Source organism: Pongo abelii, chromosome 2 (genome assembly GCF_028885655.2).
Source record: "Pongo abelii isolate AG06213 chromosome 2, NHGRI_mPonAbe1-v2.0_pri, whole genome shotgun sequence".
Classification (NCBI taxonomy): Eukaryota; Metazoa; Chordata; class Mammalia; order Primates; family Hominidae; genus Pongo; species Pongo abelii.
Genome location: NC_085928.1, coordinates 105,320,859 through 105,339,707, shown reverse-complemented (window position 1 = coordinate 105,339,707; position 18,849 = coordinate 105,320,859). Strand labels below are relative to the sequence as shown.

General features: G+C 56.3%; 1 protein-coding gene across 2 annotated transcripts; it reads right to left on the bottom strand.

Annotated features, from left to right (window-relative positions):
• Window positions 1-119: 119 nt before the first annotated feature.
• LAMB2 (laminin subunit beta 2) lies at window positions 120-12,040 on the bottom strand. 2 transcript variants are annotated; one of them, XM_024245044.3, is made up of 33 exons: window positions 11,927-12,040; window positions 11,764-11,840; window positions 11,463-11,635; window positions 11,242-11,377; window positions 11,088-11,161; window positions 10,507-10,695; window positions 10,350-10,413; window positions 9,921-10,123; window positions 9,711-9,831; window positions 9,202-9,390; window positions 8,810-8,989; window positions 8,575-8,687; window positions 8,217-8,296; window positions 7,992-8,136; window positions 7,633-7,791; window positions 7,430-7,557; window positions 5,370-5,502; window positions 4,972-5,164; window positions 4,752-4,895; window positions 4,258-4,489; window positions 4,012-4,175; window positions 3,707-3,931; window positions 3,401-3,618; window positions 3,196-3,292; window positions 2,734-3,106; window positions 2,453-2,637; window positions 2,138-2,379; window positions 1,710-2,058; window positions 1,169-1,376; window positions 950-1,091; window positions 690-866; window positions 439-598; window positions 120-368 (listed from the first exon to the last, which is right to left on the bottom strand). In XM_024245044.3, the coding sequence occupies exons 2-33, from the start codon at window positions 11,837-11,839 to the stop codon at window positions 232-234; spliced, it is 5,409 nt and encodes a 1,802-aa protein (XP_024100812.3). In that variant the 5' UTR covers window position 11,840; window positions 11,927-12,040; the 3' UTR covers window positions 120-231. The 2 variants fall into 2 exon arrangements, with proteins under 2 accessions (XP_024100812.3, XP_024100814.3); XM_024245046.3 differs by having other exon boundaries at window positions 7,992-8,124; window positions 11,927-12,032.
• Window positions 12,041-18,849: the final 6,809 nt, after the last annotated feature.

Below are 18,849 nucleotides of genomic sequence, written 5' to 3'. Positions count from 1 at the left end.
CCGAGCGGAAGGAGGCGGTGCTCGGGTGGCTTAGCGGTGCCTGGGTCCTGCTGGGGGCAACCTCGAGGTTCCCCTGGAGACTCCCCCGCCCGCCCCAAATCAGAGTCCAGACAACACAGTGGGGGTTCACACTGGTTTATTGGGGGCCCTGCCGGGCCAAGAGCTCTTCAGTGCATAGGCAGACATGCATGTGGGGCGGTGCTAGGAACTGGGATAGGCCTTGGGCAGGGGTCACTGGCAGGTGTTGTAGATCTGCACCTGCAAGTTGATGGCTTGAAGCACGCTGCGCATCCTGGCCTCCAACCCGTCCAGCTGGGCTGCCTTACTCTCCAGTGCCCGCTCATTTTCCTCATAGGTGCCTTCCAATTCTAGGAAGGGCAGGTGTCAGTTTAGGGGGGGTTTCCCGCAGTCCTGTGTCTCTGGTGCCCCATTTCTTACCCTGTAGCCGCTGCAGCTTGTCCTGAGCGGCTTGCAACAGGTCCCGAGCCTCATCCCGCAGTTGTTCTGCCCTTGCCTGTGCAGCCAGCACACCCTGGGCCTTGCGCTCAGCCAGGGCCTTCACCGTCTGGTACTGATCACCCAGAGGGCCCCGTAGCAGCTGCAGATGTAGAGGGTTAGGTTAGCGTGGTAGCTCAGTGGAGGCCCATCTTCCACCCCTACTTTCTCCAGCTGGCTCTGCCTCAACCCACCTGCTCAGCCTCCTGGGCACGACCCTGGGCACTGCCTGCTGTTTCTTCTGCTGTAGAGGCTGCCAGACTATTTCCCGCCCGTTTCAATTTCAGAGCCTCCAGGAGAGCATCCAACTGCCGAGCCCTTTCACCTGCAGAGCTCAGTGCCTGCTCTGCACCTGCCATCCTCTCCTGTACCTGCCATGGGTGAGTCAAAGGTTACACAGATCTACGGTGCATGCCCATAACCTTGTCCCACTGATGTCCTAGGAAGACCTCACCTGGTACAGGGTCTGCTCTGTGTCCTGTGTGTCAGCCACTGCCCCCCGGATGGCACCCTGGGCAACACCCTGTGCCCGCTGGGCCTCCTCCAGTGCTTCCTGTACTGTCTCTGCCTTCTGTTTCTCATCCTCAGCCCGGCTCCTGGGGAGAAGGGGAAATCAGAACCTGGAGGTATCAAAACCAGGTGTCAGGGATAGGGGCCAGGGATGGGGTCAGACCTTGCCCGCCGTGCATCCTGCAGTAGCTGCTCGGCACGACGCACATCTCCTACAGTACGTGCCAGGATCGCGTCCACATCCGCCAGGCTCCGGACTCGCTCTGCAATTGCACTTGCCAGGTGCTGGATCTGCTCAGCTGAAGCTGGGATGGAGAGCTCTAGCACCCGTGTGGCCACCATTTCAATGCTATCAGGATCAGCCCCCTCCTCTATAGGGACACAGCAAGAGCTTAAGAACATAGATTCTCCAGCATGGGCATGAGGATACAGTTTTGGGGTATGGACTCAGGACATGTACATGGGATAGGGGTTTGTTACCAGGCGTAAGGATATAATCACAAGGACAGGGACTATACAAGGGCCTCAGACTCAAGAACATGGACCTGGGATCACATATGGGCAATAACTCAGGAGCCAGTCAAGGGATCATAAACACTAATCCAGTGTAGTCCCTGAGGCTCAAGTATGAACCAAGGGAGATCCAGACACGGGGAGTTGCCAAAGGGAACAACCACATGGCCTGGGACACGTGGGAGGCTCACGGTTGAGGAAGTCTTTCACACTCTGGATAAGTTCTCGAAGTTCCTGGTTGGCCTGTTCCACCTGTCCCCTGGAAGCATTAGCCTTGTCCAGGGCTGCCTGGGCCCGCTGCTGTGCCTCGCTTGCCTGCCGACGAGTCTCAGCCACTCTGCTGAGGATGCTACCACCTTCTGCCAGTGCCCGCTGCAGCTCTGCCTGTGTGTGCCGGGCCCGGCCCAGTGCTAGGTCTGCTGTAGCCGCTGCCCCATTGCAGCTGAGGCCCCCACAGCGGGGCTGCCCATCCTCATCTCGACAGCTGGCACCCCCACAAGGGCTTGTAGCACAGGGTGCATCCCCTGGTGCCCCACACACCTGCCAGGCACAGAACAAGTCAGGGCCATGTGAGAGGAACATCTACACCCACCTGCCCCACCCAACACTTGAACCTCACCAGCTCATTTATGTCTGTTAGGCTTAGGGTGTGGGTATGGGCAGAGAGCTTGCCGAGTGCCCGCTGGTTGGCCATGTGTTTGCTGTTGAAGTCCTCCTTCTGAGCATCCATCAGTGCCTCTGTCCGATGCCGAGCACTTGCCGAATTGCTCACAGGGCTAGGTACTGCCAGGGCTGAGGTATTGGCACGACGTTCTGCCTCTGCAGACTGCCTATGGGCATGCCGGATGCTGTCATAGGCACCTAAATTGGGCAGAGGCAGACAGTCAGCCGAAGACTGACCCTGGTCCACCTGCCTAGTTGGCTAACAACTCACCCAGGAAGTTTGAATGTTTGAGCAAGTCAAGATGCTGGTGGAGCTGCCGCAGTGTGAGATTAAGTGCAATCCTGTCTCGCTCCAGACCGCTTAGTGCATGGTTGGCATTGAAGTTCTCATCTTGCACATCTGTCAGCTCTGCCTCGAGCTGAGTCAGGTGCTCAGTGGCCTCCCCAATTTCACGCCTGCGATGATGGAGAGGGGGCTGTTTAGAGAGGCGTCAGCCCTGGTCCACTGGGCCTCTGCCCCATCCCACCATGTATTCTTAGGCCCTTCCGCACCGCAGCTCCTCTGTGGCCTCCACAAGCTGTGCGGTGGAGGCGGCTGAGGTGTTGCGGGCACCTACGATGCCCTGCACAATGCCCAGCTTCTCCTGCATATGCCAGAAGCTGCTCTCAAAGGCACCCAGCACACCCGTCTGCTGCAACTCCTGCGCCCGCTGCTCTAGGCGCCGTGTACGGGCAGCCAAGTCCTGCACCACTCGGTCCCAATCCCCGAAGCATGCATGGCAGGGATGGCAGGCAGGAAAGATTCCTGAGAAGCCACGGGCACACTGGTCACAGCGCACACCAGACACCCCTGGGCGGCAGCTGCAGTGGCCTGTGGAGCGGTGACACTGAGGTGTATCTATTCCACGAGAGTCACAATCACAGGCTGCAAGAAAGAGCAGAGCACAGAGTTAGGGCCACTGTGGGGCATTCTGGGAAGTCCTTCATCCACCCTGGCCCCGCTGGCTCCCTCACCACGGCACTGCAACCCAGGGTCTCCCCAGTGGAGCTCTTGGCACTCAGAACAAGTCCGCCCTCCAAAGCCTGCACGGCAGTGGCACTGCCCTGTGAACTGGGGTGGGAACAAGGCAGGGTCAGAGCCTCTATCAGAGGCTGAGCCCTGGAGATAAGACAGACACCTGGCCCCATCTAACCAGGGATCTGCAGGAGGGTCCCATACCTCATTGCAGGTGGGGCCTCTGGCCCGGCTTGGGTGGCAGGCACAAGGCTGGCAACCATGGCCGCTGGTGAGGTTCCAGAAGTTGGGGGCACAGCGGTCACAGCTAGGGCCCTGGACATTGGGGAGGCATGGGCACTGCCCACTGCTTGGATCACAGTGGCACTGGTCAGGAGATGGGCACTGCTGGGGATTTGTGCCCAGCAGATTGCATGTGCAGCCTGTGCCAACCAAGATGAGCACAGTAGTCAAGAGGAGGCCAAGAAGCAGAACCCCAATTCAGCCATGCCCTCCCACACTCATACTCACGGTGACAGCTCTGTCGGGCAGCCTGCCCATGGAAGCCAGGCTTGCAGTGGGCACAGTGTGGACCCTCTGTGTGGTGTAAACAGCGCAGGCATTGCCCCGTGTGGGGGTCACAGGCATCAGGATCCATTGGGTCAATGTTCCCACTGCACTCACACAGTTGGCACCGGCCACCTGGCCTTGATGGGTCCCCAAAGTGCCCAGGGGCACAAGCTTCACATCGCAGCCCTGCCCACGGTCAAGAGGAAGCTGTGAGTGCTCAGCCCAGTCAACTCACCCTGATCCCATGCCTGCCCCCATCCACTCACCCGTGTAGCCTGCCCGGCAGTGGCACACAATCTGCTGGGAATATTCATCCCGGTGGCAAGAAGTAGCAAAGTGCCGTTGGCTCCCAGGGCCTTCAGGACAGGGACAGGGCCGGCACTGGCCCCCATATGGCAGCCGTGGGTCCCCATGGAAACCAGCAATGCACCTGCAGGGAGGAGGAAGAAGAAAAGGTCATCCCCGGGAAGACTGCCCACCAACCAACCCACTCATAGCTGCTCCAGGCTCACCTTTCACAGTGCTCACCCCCTGTGTGATCACGGCAGCCCAGGCAAGCGCCTGTGTGGGTGTTGCACTCATCTGCATGCCCATTGCAGACACATGGCCGGCAGCTAGGGAATCCCCACTGGCCACGCTGGCAGCGGTCACAGCGAAGCCCAAAGGCACCAGTTCGACAGGGACATTGCCCACTGGTCTTTTCACAGAGACTGCTGAGTGCCCCCTCATGGCTGCACTGGCAGGCTAGGAGCAAGGCAGAGCTGAGCCAGAGCCAGGGGAGGGGGTCTGAGGGGAGTGTGGGTGGGGGAGGGTCTGAGGGGAGTGTGGGTAGTGGGGGTCTAGGTGGGAAGGTCAGGAAATGGAAGAGAACTACAACTGACCCAGGTTGAGAGTAGAGGGTCCAAGACTTAGTTTGAGGAAAGCAGCAGCAGGTCCAAAAGGAGGAGAGAGAACAGTAATGGGAAGGAGAGAGAAGCATAGGAGGGAACAAGGGGCAGAAGAGTACCTTGACAGCCTGTGGGGCCAAAGCCATAGTAGCCAGAGGCACAGAGGTCACAGCAGCGCCCAACCACTCCAGGCTTGCACAGGCACTGACCACCATGAGGGTTGCACTCAGAACTCAGTGAACCTTGAGGGTTGCACTGACATGCTGTGGGGAGGAGGGTTGGGCCAAGTCAGGCTGGGTCCCCACCTCTGCCCCATCAACCCACATCACAGACACTCACGCAGGGCACCATTGTAGATAAGGGTGGACAGGCTGATGAGGAGGGGCGCGCAGGCCTCAGAGGGAGAAGTCTTGCTGGGCACCAGACCCTCCTCATGGCATTGGTAGCGTTCAAAGGTGGCCCGGCGCTCCAGGGCAGCAGCATCACCCCCACTAAACATCTCTAGCACCAGGACATGGGGCAGCAGCACCAGCTGAAGGAGTGAGCAAAGAAGATCACAGTTCAGACCTGGGACCACGTAGGCATTGCCAGAGCACTTGCCTTAGCACTGCCACAAGCCTGCCCACCCTGGCACCACCATGGGCCTGCCTCTTCTGCCACAGACCTCTGCTATCCCTCAAGTCGCACACCACAGGCCCTGCCATCTTGGTTGGTGTGGGCAAGAGGAGATTATTCACCGAGTCAATGAGCAGGCCAGGTCCAGAGTAGGGAGTCTCAGGCTGGGCACTTCCCCCTGTCCGTACCAGCTTCAGATGCAGCTTGTAGGAGATACCAGGCTCAAGGCAGACAGGATTAGGAAACATCATGTACCTGGGGGCGAGTGGGGACAGGTGCAGTGGGTCATCTAGGGGCCCTGTACAAATCATCTGGGCCTCTCCCATCCTACTCCCAGCAACCAGGCCATCGGCCAAAGCAGAGACTACGGCTGGGTTGCGCTGGGCTGTGCTAGGCCAACAAACAGCTGGGCAGCCCAACAAAGAATCTGCACAGAATAGTCTCATAAAGGTGGCCCTCTGGAATCATACATCCACCTGTGCAGACTCACTGGAAATACTCATAAAGCCTGGAAACCCCAAGAACTTGCCAATTCTCCTCAACAACCACCTCACGCTTCCTCTGACCCCAACCTACAACCTACAACGGCTGCTCCTCTTCATCAACACTACGTTGCCCCCTCTCTCTGTGTCTCCAAGGCTTTCCTTTGCCATTGTGCTGCAAACTCATACTTGGGTTCTTTTATCCCATCCCAAAAATTGTTCTTCAATCCCTCATCTTTTTTCTTTTTCTTTTCTGATTTATTTATTTATTTGTTTATTTGAGATGCGGTCTCTGTTGCCCAGGATGGAATGGAGTGCAGGGGCACGACCTTGGCTCACTGCAGCCTTGACCTCCTGGGTTCAAGATATCCTCCCACCTCAGCCTCCCAAGCAGCTGGAACCACAAGCACATGCCACCATGCTTAGCTAATTATTTTATTTTTTGTAGAGACAGGGTCTCGCCATGTTGCCTAGGCTGGTCTTGAATTCCTGGGCTCAAGTGATCCTCCTGCCTCAGTGTCCCAAAGTGCTAGGATTACAGGCATGAACCACCATGCCTGGTCTAGAGGAATTTTTTTTCTAAACACAAGTCACAGTTGGCAAAATGTCTATAATGGGCACAGCCAGGTTCAATATGTTATTCTCTTTCCTTCTGTTTGAATATTTACGTGGTCAAAAACTAAAAGCAATAGGCCAAGTGCAGTGGCTCACGCCTGTAATCCCAGCACTTTGGGAGGCCGAGAAAGGCGGATCACGAGGTCAGGAGATCGAGACCATCCTGGCTAACACAGTGAAACCCCATCTCTACTAAAAATACAAAAAATTAGCTGGGCGTGGTGGTGGGTGCCTGTGGTCCCAGCTACTTGGGAGGCTGAGGCAGGACAATGGCGTGAACCTGGGAGGTGGAGCTTGCAGTGAGCCGAGATCGCGCCAGTGCACTCCAGCCTGGGTGACAGATCAAGACTCCGTCTCAAAAACAAACAAACAAAACATGAAACAATGAAACAGGGCTGGGCGCGGTGGCTCACACCTGTAATCCCAACATTTTGGGAGGCCGAGGCGGGCAGATCACAAGGTCAGGAGATCGAGGCCATCCTGGCCAACATGGTAAAACCCCATCTCTACTAAAAATAAAAAAAACTAGCTGGGCGTGGTGGCGTGCACCTGTAGTCCCAGCTACTCGGGATGCTGATGCATGAGAATTGCTTGAACCCGGGAGGTGGAGATTGCAGTGAGCCGAGATCGCACCACTGCACTCCAGCCTGGTGACAGAGTGAGACTCTGTCTCAAAAAAAAAGAAAAAGAAACATGAAACATGAAACAAATACTACCCAAAATGTAATAAAACATTAATCAGACCAGGCACATCCCTGCTCAGAGTGCTCTGATGCCACAGCCCCACCACTACCACCCTCTACCACCACCACTGTGGACCCTCCTGATAGTGACACCAGGTGATTTCCCATTAATTCCTCCCTTGGCCTCTGGGCCTTAGACACCTGAGAGAGCAGGCCTTGATCTGTCTACTTCCTTTCTGTGAACAGAGCCATGCCCAGCAGGGCCTGGCAACCAGCATTCTGGAGGTATTTGAAAGAAGGAACAGATGAATGAGCTGTGGGGTCTTCCAGGTGCCCTGCAAGGAGCTTAGGGCTGGCCCCACAACCCCCTGCCATTGTGAGTGCTACCACCAGTGCCCTCACCTGGCGTGTGGTTGCAGAGTCCCTTGGATGCGGTCATCCTTGGCCACCAAATGCCCACACAGGCTGTGGGCAGGCACAGGCCCTGGACGCTGCACAATCAGTTCCAACTCTGCCCATTGCTCAGGGACCTGGGAAAACAGGATGATGGAGGAGAGGCTCCCACATCCAGAGGCTCAGCTCCACATTAGATAACAGGGTCTAACCTGGGGCTCTAAGCGCAGCAGCAGGTCATAGTCCATGGCCTTCGGCACAGAGGCCACCAGGAACTCCAGGGTCTGACCTTCCTGTAGCCGCACAAAGCCTGAGCCAGTCCAGGATGGAGTTTCCCCAGGGGTCACCAGGCGCTCCACCACATCGAGCACCTGGGAGATAATGCAGCCAGGGATGGAGGCTCAGGTGAGTCTTTGCCTCTTCTGCCACAGCCAGCCCCAAACCCCATTTCTCCTGCCAAAGCTAGATATTACCCCTATCCCCCCAACAAGGTACTGCCCATAACCCCACCTCTCCAGTCATAGATGTGTCCACCCACATCCAGCCCTCTGCTTAGGGGAAGGCCCCACACCTGCCCTCGGGTGTCCTCAGCCTCCCAAATTAGGTGGTCCAGGAAGGGCCGGAAGTAGCCAGGTTGCACCTGCTCACAGCGTCGCCCAACCATGTGCTGGCGGCAGTGGCATTGACCTGTGGCCTCATCACACCTGTAGGGAACTCTGTGGTTACTCAAGAAGGACCTCCTCTTCTGCTCAGGATCTTTCCCCATCCCTTCCCAGGCCCCCTTTATAACACTTACTGGGGATCCAAGGCACCACCCACGTCGCAGTCACAGGGGCGGCAGCCAAGCAGGTCGTGGCTCAGGCCCCAGTGGCCAGGCTGCACGAAAGGAGTTGCTGGGGGCCAGAAACAGACCTCCAGACCCCCTCACCACCCAGCAGGAAATCCCAACCACACGTCTTAGCCTCAATCACCCCTCAGTGAAAACATGCCCCCCAGACCACTGGCCCACACCCTTGGCCTCCCAGACCTGAGACTTCTCAGCCAGGACTGGATCCTAAGCTCTCAGCACCCACCCACTGGCATAGATATGACACCCAGCCCTGTGCTCTAAGGACAAATCATGCCCCTAGAACTCCAGCCCCCTCCAGTCGCACCAGGCAGCGGTCACATCCACGTCCAGTCACTAGACGTTTGCAGTAACAGGATCCACTGCTGGGGTCACAAGGAGTGCTCCCAGGCACTGTGCCCCGTGCATTACATTGACATCCTGCAGGGAAGGAGAACCATCAGCACTTTGGGAAACTGTGGCAGTGCTCATGTTCGGCTGAGTCAGGAGTAAGAGGACAAGGGTTAAAGGTCAGCATAGAAGTTAGGGCAGGAGACACATACGCCGGCAGCCCAGAGGGTCACTGATGCTAAGCCCAAAGAAGCCATCACGGCATTGCTGGCAGCGAGTGCCCACCACATGTTCTTTGCAGCGACACTGGCCGGAGACCAGTCCCAGTGCAGGGTCATCATGGGAATCACAGCGACCACCGTCTTGAGAACCCATGGGGTCACAATCACAGGCTGATGGCAAAAAGAGATACAGGGTCACTCACCCTATCTCAACTAGCTCACTGCCAGTCCTCTCCTAAGCCTAAGGGATCCCACCCTGGATCCCTGGTCTAGCTCTATCCCAAGCCCCTAACCCCAATTTCCTGCAATTTAGACAGCAGTTCAGCTCTCTAGTTCCTGCCCCAGGCTCAGCTTTCTCTCCCCCTGCCCAATCCCAGCCTCACAGCGGCACACAGCCGGATCCCGCAGGTCCTTGGTTGGGTCACGGTAGAAGAAGGGCCGACAGAGCTCACAGTGGCGCCCAGCTGTGTTATGCTGACATCCATCACACACACCTCCACTCACGTTGCCAGATGCCAGGTATACGGCCATGTCGAAGTGGCAGCTGTGGGTGTGCCCATGGCACTCACACTCTGGCAGGGGAGGAAGGGCAGGGCAAAGGCCACTTGAGGAACCAGGTCACAAGGGTAAGAAGTAGGCCAGCTTAGATCCCTATCACAGGCCAGAATCTGTGGGTAGGGGCTCAGGGACTCCAAGGCCTCAGCATCATACTGGTTCCCTACCCAGAGCAGACTGCAGAGGAGGATTGAGGGGGTCCCAAGGGGCATCAAGGCCTGCATACTCTTTGGATGCAGCCTGGGTTTTAGGGGCTTGACCAACCAGCTCTAGGTTCTACCCAGGGCACAGCCAGGCTGCAGAGTGCTGGAGCTATGGAGGCCAAGATCTCACTCACTCCTACAGGCATGACTATAGCCGTCCTCAGCTGGATGCCAGGGCAGGTCATGATAGAAATCCTGACACTGCTCACAGTTGAGGCCACGTGTGTTGTGTTTGCAGATGCAAGCTCCGTGAACCTATAGAGGTTGGCAGGCAGGTTGTCAGCACTGCTCAGCCGTGTCCGCCCCTGCCCCTAGCCCTATCCCAACCGTCTGAAGCCCCTCACCATGCCCTCGGCATGGGCTGGTGCCCCTGGGGCGGGTGCACACTCTGAGGCGTGTCCGTAGCAGAAGCAGTTGCCACGTACAACCAGCTCATAGAGGGCATAGTAGTACTTCTCTCGGATCTCCCTCCGTGGGTCGAGTAGGTTGTCTCCCAACGTGTGTAGACGAGTCAGGTTCACCCGTAGGTTGGTGATCTTCAACAGGTCTGAGGTGGGGGAAGGGGGGGCCAACTGACCAGGCAGGCCTTTGCTGCCCCATGCCCACCCAGGGGCTCAGCTGCCAAGGTCACCTTGAAAGACCTCCTGTACACTGCCACCCGAGCTAAACTGGGCTTGGCATCTGTCCTAGGAATCACCCAAAATAGTTACTGAGGCCCCAAATAGTCCCTAGCCGGACACGGACTGTGCCAGACTCAAAGGCGGAGCACTCACTCTGAATCCGTGAGCTGTAGGGGTCTGGGACAGGGATGGCAGGGTCCAGCACACGATAGATGACCTGGAGAGGCAGGGAGTTCATAGTGACACTGGACCTTGCCTCAGGCCCATCATCCCCAGCTTCCAGCCCCCCAGCCCAGATGCCAGTCCTCACCTCGCCTTCAGTGGATGGCTCAATCTCTGAGTAGCGGGACTCACAGACTACATCATCCCAGTGCCGTGGGGGGGCTAGTGGGACTCCTGGGAAGTCAGCCCCACAGTCATAGGAGAAATATCGGTACACATGCCAGGTGCGGCCAAAGTCTGCTGAGCGTTCCACCAGCATGGCAGCAGGGCGAAATGTCTGGGTAGGGGGGCATAGCTGATCAGCAGGCACCAGGACCCAAGCCCAACCCAGAGCCATCAAGAGCCCTGCTCAGCCCAAGACTGCCCTCAAATAGCTCACGGAGAGTGGGGGTGACTGGTGGAAGCCAGATAATGACCAGCGAGGGTAGCCACCTCTAATGGGGAGACTCAGGGTTCATGGGGCTCAGGGAGACAACGCCTGACCCAGCCTGGGATCGGAAAGGCAGAAGAGCATGTGCAAAGGCCTGGAGGCAAATGGAAGGTGTGAAGGGATGAAGGAGCCTCCTGCATTCATGCTCAAGGAGGCTGGGTTAAAGAGCTGAGGCTCTGTCCAAGGGCAATGGAGACCCAAGCAGGGTGATTCGGGTAGGCTCCCAGATATGCAGGCACCTTGAAGGTCATAATGAGGTGTGTGAAATGAAACTCAGCCTCCAGGTCCAGCTGGATGGTGACCGCAGGGATACCTGGGACAGGAGTCGGAAGTCAAGGACTCAAAGCTACTGGTGGGCAGCCCTGCTCACTTTTGCCCCACCCATGGCCTCACCATTCTCTGACTGCCACCAGGCTGCCCGCCGCTGTGGTGCAAAGCTGGTGACTACATTCTGGATGCGATGGCTGTGTGGGTTGTCTCTAGCAGAGAAGGGGCGCCGGGAGTCACAAAGGAAGCACTTCTTTTCGTCCTGGGTTGGATGGGGATTAGAATCAGTGCCTCAGGCAGTGCCAGCCCCACCCTGACTCGGCGTGGCACCCTGTCCCCAGCCACACCTGCAGGTGACTGACGATGCAATAGGGCTGGGGGCCATTCAGGCCACAGGTGGATGAGGCAGTCAGTCTGTCAGCTCGGCCCACCAGCAGGTCGCCCGTGGCGGGGTAGCAGCTTCCCCTGGAACAGCCAGGCACATCCGGGGCAGGGGCCTGTGCCAGTGTGGCAGCCAGCACTGGGGACAGTAGTTCAGTCAGTTCTGCTGAGTTCCTATCTGGTGGCCCCACCTCATGTGCCCCAAGGGCAACTACCAGGACCTACCATCACATTCCACAACCCCCAACCCCCACCAGGCCCTCTCACCGCTTAGCAGTAGGCCCAGTCGAAGTTCCCAGGGCAGAGGCTGTCCCCTCCCTCCTTCCCTTGAGGTCAGCTCCATCCTGAAGAGGAGAACAGGGATAAGGGGAGGTGAACGGTCTCGGGCCCGAGCCCTCCTCCTTGCTTTGGGATTCCGTGTCAACTCTGCCTGTGGGTCTTTGGCCTGTTTCCCTCCGGGCCCTCTGTCAGTTCCCGGGTCTGTCCAGCGGTCCCTCCAACAGCTTAGAGTCTAGCGACTTTGAGCAAAGTTGGGAATCGCGGCAGGAAGGAAAGGCCGGAGCGGATTCTGGGCAGGAGCGCAACACCGGGCGGAGAGCGCCCCCACCCCAACCCTACCCCTTCCCTCCGGAAACTGCCTTCGCCCCAGGAACCAGAGACAGACCACTTCACCCACAAATCTTTATTGTGCCCCCAAGCCCACACCTATACGAGGGCCAGGGGAAGGTAAGGGGTTTGGTGCTTTAAACTATCCTTGGAAGAGGGCTCACGAAGTTGGGGGCATGGCAGGAGCAAATGAGAGAGATCTTCGGGATCTCCAACTCTGGACCAAGGAGACTGTAGCCTTTTCCCCTCAGCGTCATGGGCGCCGTGGAAATTACCATCAACTCAGCCGTTTGATCCCAGGGCTCCAGCATCAACAGAGAGTCTGGAGGGCACAAGCAGGAGCAACAAATTCCCCTATTCAGGGCTGTGGGGGGCTCTCGGGTAGTCCTAGGGACTGGACAGGATGGGGCTGGGGGAGAGATGGGGAAAGTGCACACCCAGCCAGAAGCACAGCTCCAGGGGGGTCACTGCCTCCCCCACTAGTCACTACGGTAATTAGGCACAAGAAGTGCTGCGGGTTTCCCTGTATGGAAATAGGCTCTGGGTGGTGGACACTGGACCAGAGCTACGGCGAGCGACTCCGGATCTTGTGGCTATTTATCCGCTCCAGACTTTTTGGCCTGCCGGGATCGCAGGAGCCTGTGGTTGGAATGTGCGCGGCGGCCCGGAGGGGGAGAGAAGGAGGAAAGTGGGTGGGGGACATGGGGCGCGCCCCACCCAGGGCCCTGGGAACGGGAAGTTGGGGGAAACATGGGGTCCGCCGGTCTTTAGGGCTGGGTCTGGCCTGCCGCCTCCGCAGTCCCGGCAGGGAGTGCCCTGAGCTGCCATCCAGGGAAGAAAGCTGATGATAGTTCCTCAGGGGAATCACCCCACTTCACAAAGGAGCATGGGGGCGGCGGGGGTGGGGGTTGGGTGGGGGTCAGTCAATCCGTTGGACTTTAGGCATCGCTGGGAGTTATTCTGGATATCCGGAGTAGAGGTCTCCAGTCACCCTGAGGATCATGTAGTCAACCTGGGGGATCAGGGATACTAGAAATTACTGAGAATTTTAATTTTTTTTTTTTTTTTTTTTTTTGAGACGGAGTGTCGCTCTGTCGCCCAGGCTGGAGTGCAGTGGCGAGATCTCCGCTCATTGCAACCTCTGCCTCCCAGGTTCAAGCGATTCTCCTGCCTCAGCTTCCCAAGTAGCTAGGATTACAGGCGCCCACCACCACGCCCAGCTAATGTTTCTATTTTTAGTAGACATGGGGTTTCACCATGTTGGCTAGGCTGGTCTCGAACTCCTGACCTCAGGTGATCCTCCTGCCTCTGCCTCCGAAAGCGCTGGGATTACAGGCATGAGCCAGTAAATAGTGCCAGGCCCTATTTATTTTGAGTGGAGAATGCCAGCACTGTAGTCTCACAGTTTTAGATCACTCAGAGATAAAGGTGTATCAGGGTCTGGAACACTAGATGGCCTCAGGGAGTTACATGATCTGTCTGCTTTCTCAAGGTCAGAGGGGCACTGGGGGACATCGTGGGGCCACATGGGGGGGTCACTCAGGGTCAGTGGGCACTCAGTAGGATCTTTGGTCTCCCAAGGCCAGGAGATTCCTGGATCACTCTAGGGCCACTTTGAGTTACCCAGGTGATCCCACAGTCCTTCTTAATGGCTTCCATAGACAGTAATTAGCAGGTGGCATACTTATTGGTGGCAAAGCACATCATGTACCCAAGCAGCTCAGCTGCCTGCTGCTCCAGGGCCTGCAGGGTGGCTGCCTGCTTGCCCAGTGACTGTGCATTCTGTGTCAGGCGGCACTCCAACCCTGGGGTCAGGTCATCTGAGCCAGGCTCTGACCCCTGGCTCTAACCTCTGATCCTGGCCCCAGTCTCTATCACAGCCCTGACCCTGACCCAGCCCTAACCTTAAATAAACCCTGAACCTAATCAACACTTGATCCCTGGTCTAAACCTTGACCCTAGCCCTGATCCCTACATGAGTCAAGATCTGATCTGGACCCAGCCTTAATCCTTCCACAACATCCCTGTTCTGGCCCTGACCTTTCCATCTGACCCTAAACCGTTCCCTGTGCCTGCCCTACCGCAGGCCAGCCACGCACCATGTAGGCAGCTGAAGCTGCTTTATGCCTTCTTCAGGAGCTCCTGGGCCTCAGCTCAAGCCTGCTGCACCCATTCTTTTGCATCCTGCACAGTGGCTACCAGGCCATATGTGTCCTCCTGCAGCTCGGCCACAGCCAAAGGGGCCACCTGCAACTCCTAGGGCAGGGCTGGACCTGAATCCCCACCCCACCCAGAATATATTGCCTCAAATATATTACTGCCTAAGGTTCTTGGAGAAAAGGAGAATTTAGAACTGAGATCCCGCCTCAGTCCAGTGTAGCCCAGCCCCAGCCCAAACCCCACTTTCCACCGTTCCAGAGGGGTCCCTGAGACCCCAGTGCCCACTCTTCCCCATTTCATCTTGCCCAGGCCCTCATCCCTGCCTACGACTCATGCTGCCCATTCTTCTGCCTCCTGGGCCTGCTGCTGACTCAGGACAAAACATGCCCTGAGCACCTTAGCTGCACTGGACAGACGCCCTGGGACTGGGGTCACCTCAACTGCCAGTGCCATCTGGGCCAGGCGCCCTGCTACCTGGGGCAAAGGTTAGGGGTCACAGAGAGGACACAGCACAGTAGCAACTAGGCTGAGTGTTATCATGGTCAGGGTACTTGGTAGCACTGTGGTATCATAGTGAGTCAAGGATCTCAGGGAGAATGGAAATCACAGCAGTCATTGAACAAGGGATGTAAAGGAGCTGAGGGTACAAGTAGGGTATCACCTCCTGTACAGTGCCCTCCAGGCCTTCAAGTGCCAACTTCACTTCCTGTAGCCCTTGCTCTGCGGCCCCTGCATAAGTTCCATTCCCCCCTCAGCCAGCACCCCCTGAACATCCAGTGCTTGGTGCTGGGCCCAGGTTGTACCCTCCTTGAAGAACACAGGTGTTCAGTTAGGCATCCCTTTTCTGCCCACCCTCTGACTTCCACCTCCAGCCTCCTGGCCCTTCACCTGGTTCACTCTGCCTGATGGAGGATGCCTTCAGCTTTGGGCAGCTTCTGGCCCATGACATCTGGTACAGGGAGAGCACCCTGGATCTGATCCAGCAGAAGAGCAATGCCTACTGCCCCCACCTTGCGGAAGGGGCACTGACAGCCAGCTCCACACTTGTGGTGTCCACACCTTTGTCTGTGGGGAAGAGGGTAGGGATCTTAGACCTGAACCCTGAACTCTGAGCCAACGAACCCTGACCCTAGCCTCTCACTGATCCTGCCTTAGACACAACTATCCAGTGGTGTGCTGGAGGCTTACAAGAGGCAATTGTTGGCCGGGCGCAGTGGCCCACGCCTGTAATCCCAGCACTTTGGGAGGCCGAGGCAGGCGGATTGCCTCAGCTCAGGAGTTCGAGACCAGCCTGAGCAACACAGTGAAAACCCATCTCTACTAAAATACAAAAAATTAGCCAGGCATGGTGGCATGCACCTGTAGTCCCAGCTACTCAGGAGGCTGAGGCAGGAGAATTGCTTGAACCCGGGAGGCGGAGCTTGCAGTGAGCCAAGATCACACCACTGCACTCTAGCCTGGGCGACAGAGCGAGACTCTGTCTCTAAAAAAAATAAAAAATAAAATAATAATTAAAAAAGGGTAATCCCAGCACTTTGGGAGGCCAAGGCAGGCAGATTACAAGGTCAGGAGTTTGAGACCAGCCTGGCCAATGTAGTGAAAACTCATCTCTACTAAAAATACAAAAATTAGCTGGATGTGGTGGCGGGTGCCTGTAATCCCAGCTACTCAGAAGGCTGAGGCAGGAGAATCGCTTGAACCCAGGAGGTGGCGGTTGTGGTGAGCCAAGATCATGCCACTGCACTCCGGCCTGGGTGACAGAGCGAGACTCTCCCTCTCAAAAATAATAATAATAATAATAATAATAATAAAATAAAAAGAGCCAATTGTTAAATTTTCAGGAATTTTGCAAATAAGTTGTCAAATGGTATGGTAGACTGAAATCAATCATGATAGCATTACTTACATCATGGATATTGATAAATGCTACAAATCAGTTTCCCCTGACTCACAGCCAGTTGTTAAAAATTTACCCACACACATGGCCGGATGCGGTGGCTCATGCCTGTAATCCCAGCACTTTGGGAGGCCGAGGCGGGTGGATCATGAAGTCAGGAGTTCAAGACCAGCCTGGCCAAGATGGTGAAACCCCGTCTCTACTAAAAATACAAAAAAAAAATTACAGCGTGCCTGTAATCCCAGCTACTCGGGAGGCTGAGGTGGGAGAATCGCTTGAATCCGTGGGGCGGAGGTTGCAGTGAGCCGAGATCACGCCACTGCACTCCAGCCTGGGTGACAGAGCAAGACTCCCTGTCAAAAAAAAAAAAAAAAAAAATTTACCCACACACTAGTGTTCCCACTTGACCCCTGGTCAGCCCTGATGAATATTCCTCATTCTGGAAGGAGTATCATGATAGTGTCCTGGATACCCTATTAACCCTTCCCTTGGCTGTGAACAGACATGCAACAAGCAGATATGTACCCATGAGGAAGTGCTGGATGATCTGCACGGCTCCTTGCATATGGGTCATGGCAGTCATGCCCCAAGGTCCCCTTTCCCAACGCCATGTCTCCTGTGCCTGGATTCCTGTGGAGCTTGCTATGGCCTGGATTTGCTGCAGCTGGTGGGCGTGGGTCAGATGTGGAATATGTCTCCTACAACCCCATCTCCAAGCCATGGTTTCCTGTGACTCCCCCATGGCTCCCACCCACAGTCCCCCTGGCTGTGTACCTGTTGCTGATGCTGCTCCAAGGCTGTGACTGTATGTCCAGGCTATGGGAGGAGTTGTGGAAGGCAACAAGAGCCCACTGAACAGTGGGCAGGGTCCCAGGTTGGAGGGAGCAGCCTGTACCTGCTTCAGTACCCAATCTAGGACCTGCAGGTGTCCACCCTGGCCCCTAACACCCCAACCAGGCATCCCCTAGCATAGGGTGGCCACCTCTTGGGCCACAGCTTCCAGCTGCAGTGGGAGCAGAGCCAGAAGTTGGTCTCAGAAGGTGAAGCAGGTGGGACAGGAGGTGCAGTGTGGGAAGGCACCTCTGGAGCCACGAGCACATGCCTGGCACCTCAGCCCTAAGATGCCCTCTCTGCAGAAGCAGGTGCCCATGTGTGAGTCATAGCTGGGCAAGATGGAGCCCTGTGGGTCACAGGCACAGGCTGTAGAGGAGAGATAGGGTCAGGGTAGAGAGCAGATGACACTAGCTCTAGCCTTACCTTCGAGAGACCTGAAGGATGGGCCAGGTGCAATGACTCACACCTGTAATCCCACCACTTTGGGAGGCTGAGGCAGGAGGATCACTTGAGCTCAGGAGTTTGAGACCAGCCTGAGCAACATAGAGAGATCCTGTCTACAAAAAAATTTAAAAATTAGCCAGGTGTGGCGGCACATGCTGTAGTCTCAGCTACTCAGCAGGATGAGGTGGGAGGATCACTTGAGCCTGGGAGGTTGAGGCTGTAGTGAGCTAAGATCATGCCACTGTGCTCCAGCCCAGGTGACAGAGTGAGACCCTATTTCTTTTTCTTTTTTTTTTTTTTTTTTTTTTTGTGAGACAGTCTCGCTCTGTAAGTGTAGTGGTGCGATCTCGTCTGACTGCAACTTTCACCTCCCAGGTTCAAGCAATTCTCCTGCCTCAGCCTCCTGAGCAGCTGGGACTACAGGCAACCACCACCACGCCTGGCTAATTCTTTTTTTTTTTTTTTGTATTTTTAGTAGAGACAGGGTTTCACCATATTGGCTAGGCTGATCTTAAACTCCTGACCTCATGATCTACCCGCCTCGGCCTCCCAAAGTGTTGGGATTACAGGCGTGAGCCACCGTGCCTGGCCCATGAGACCCTATTTCTGAAAAAAATAATAGGTCTGTGGGAGGCTAAGGTGGGTGGATCACTTGAGCTCAGGAGTTCAAGACCAGCCTGGGCAACATGGAAAAACCCCATCTCTACAAAAAATACAAAAATTAGCTGGACATGGTGGGGCACACCTGTAGTCCCAGCTCCTCAGGAGGTAAGGCGGGAGGATCCCTTGAGCCTGGGAGGCTGAGACTGCAATGAGCCAAGATTGTGCCACTGCACTCCAGCTTGGGTGACAGAATGAGAGCCCGTCTCAAACAAAAATGTCTGAAGGGGCTGAGTGCGGTGGCTCACGCCTGTAATCTCAGCACTTTGGGAGGCTGAGGCGGGCAGATCACGAGGTCAGGAGATTGAGACCATCCTGGCTAACATGGTGAAACCCCGTCTCTACTGAAAATACAAAAACAAAATTAGCCGGGCGTGGTGGTGGGCACCTGTAGTCCCAGCTACTCAGGAGGCTGAGGCGGGAGGATGGCATGAATCTGGGAGGCGGAGCTTGCAGTGAGCTGAGATCTCACCACTGCACTCCAGCCTGGGCGACAGAGCGAGACTCCGTCTCAAAAAAAAAAAAAAAAAATACTGAAGGATGAGAATGGCCCCATGTAGGTGTGAGGGTGCACACCAACCCTTGCCTAAGCCACTGCTCAGAACTGCCATGGGCACTGGCATTTACCCTGGACAGAGAGGCCATACTGCATGGCAGTATTTGGGCAGGAAAACAGCACAGGGTTCCAGGGGCTCTACAGCCCTGTCAGGGGTCAACTAGAGTCAAGGGCAGGCAGGCAGGGTGAGGAAAGA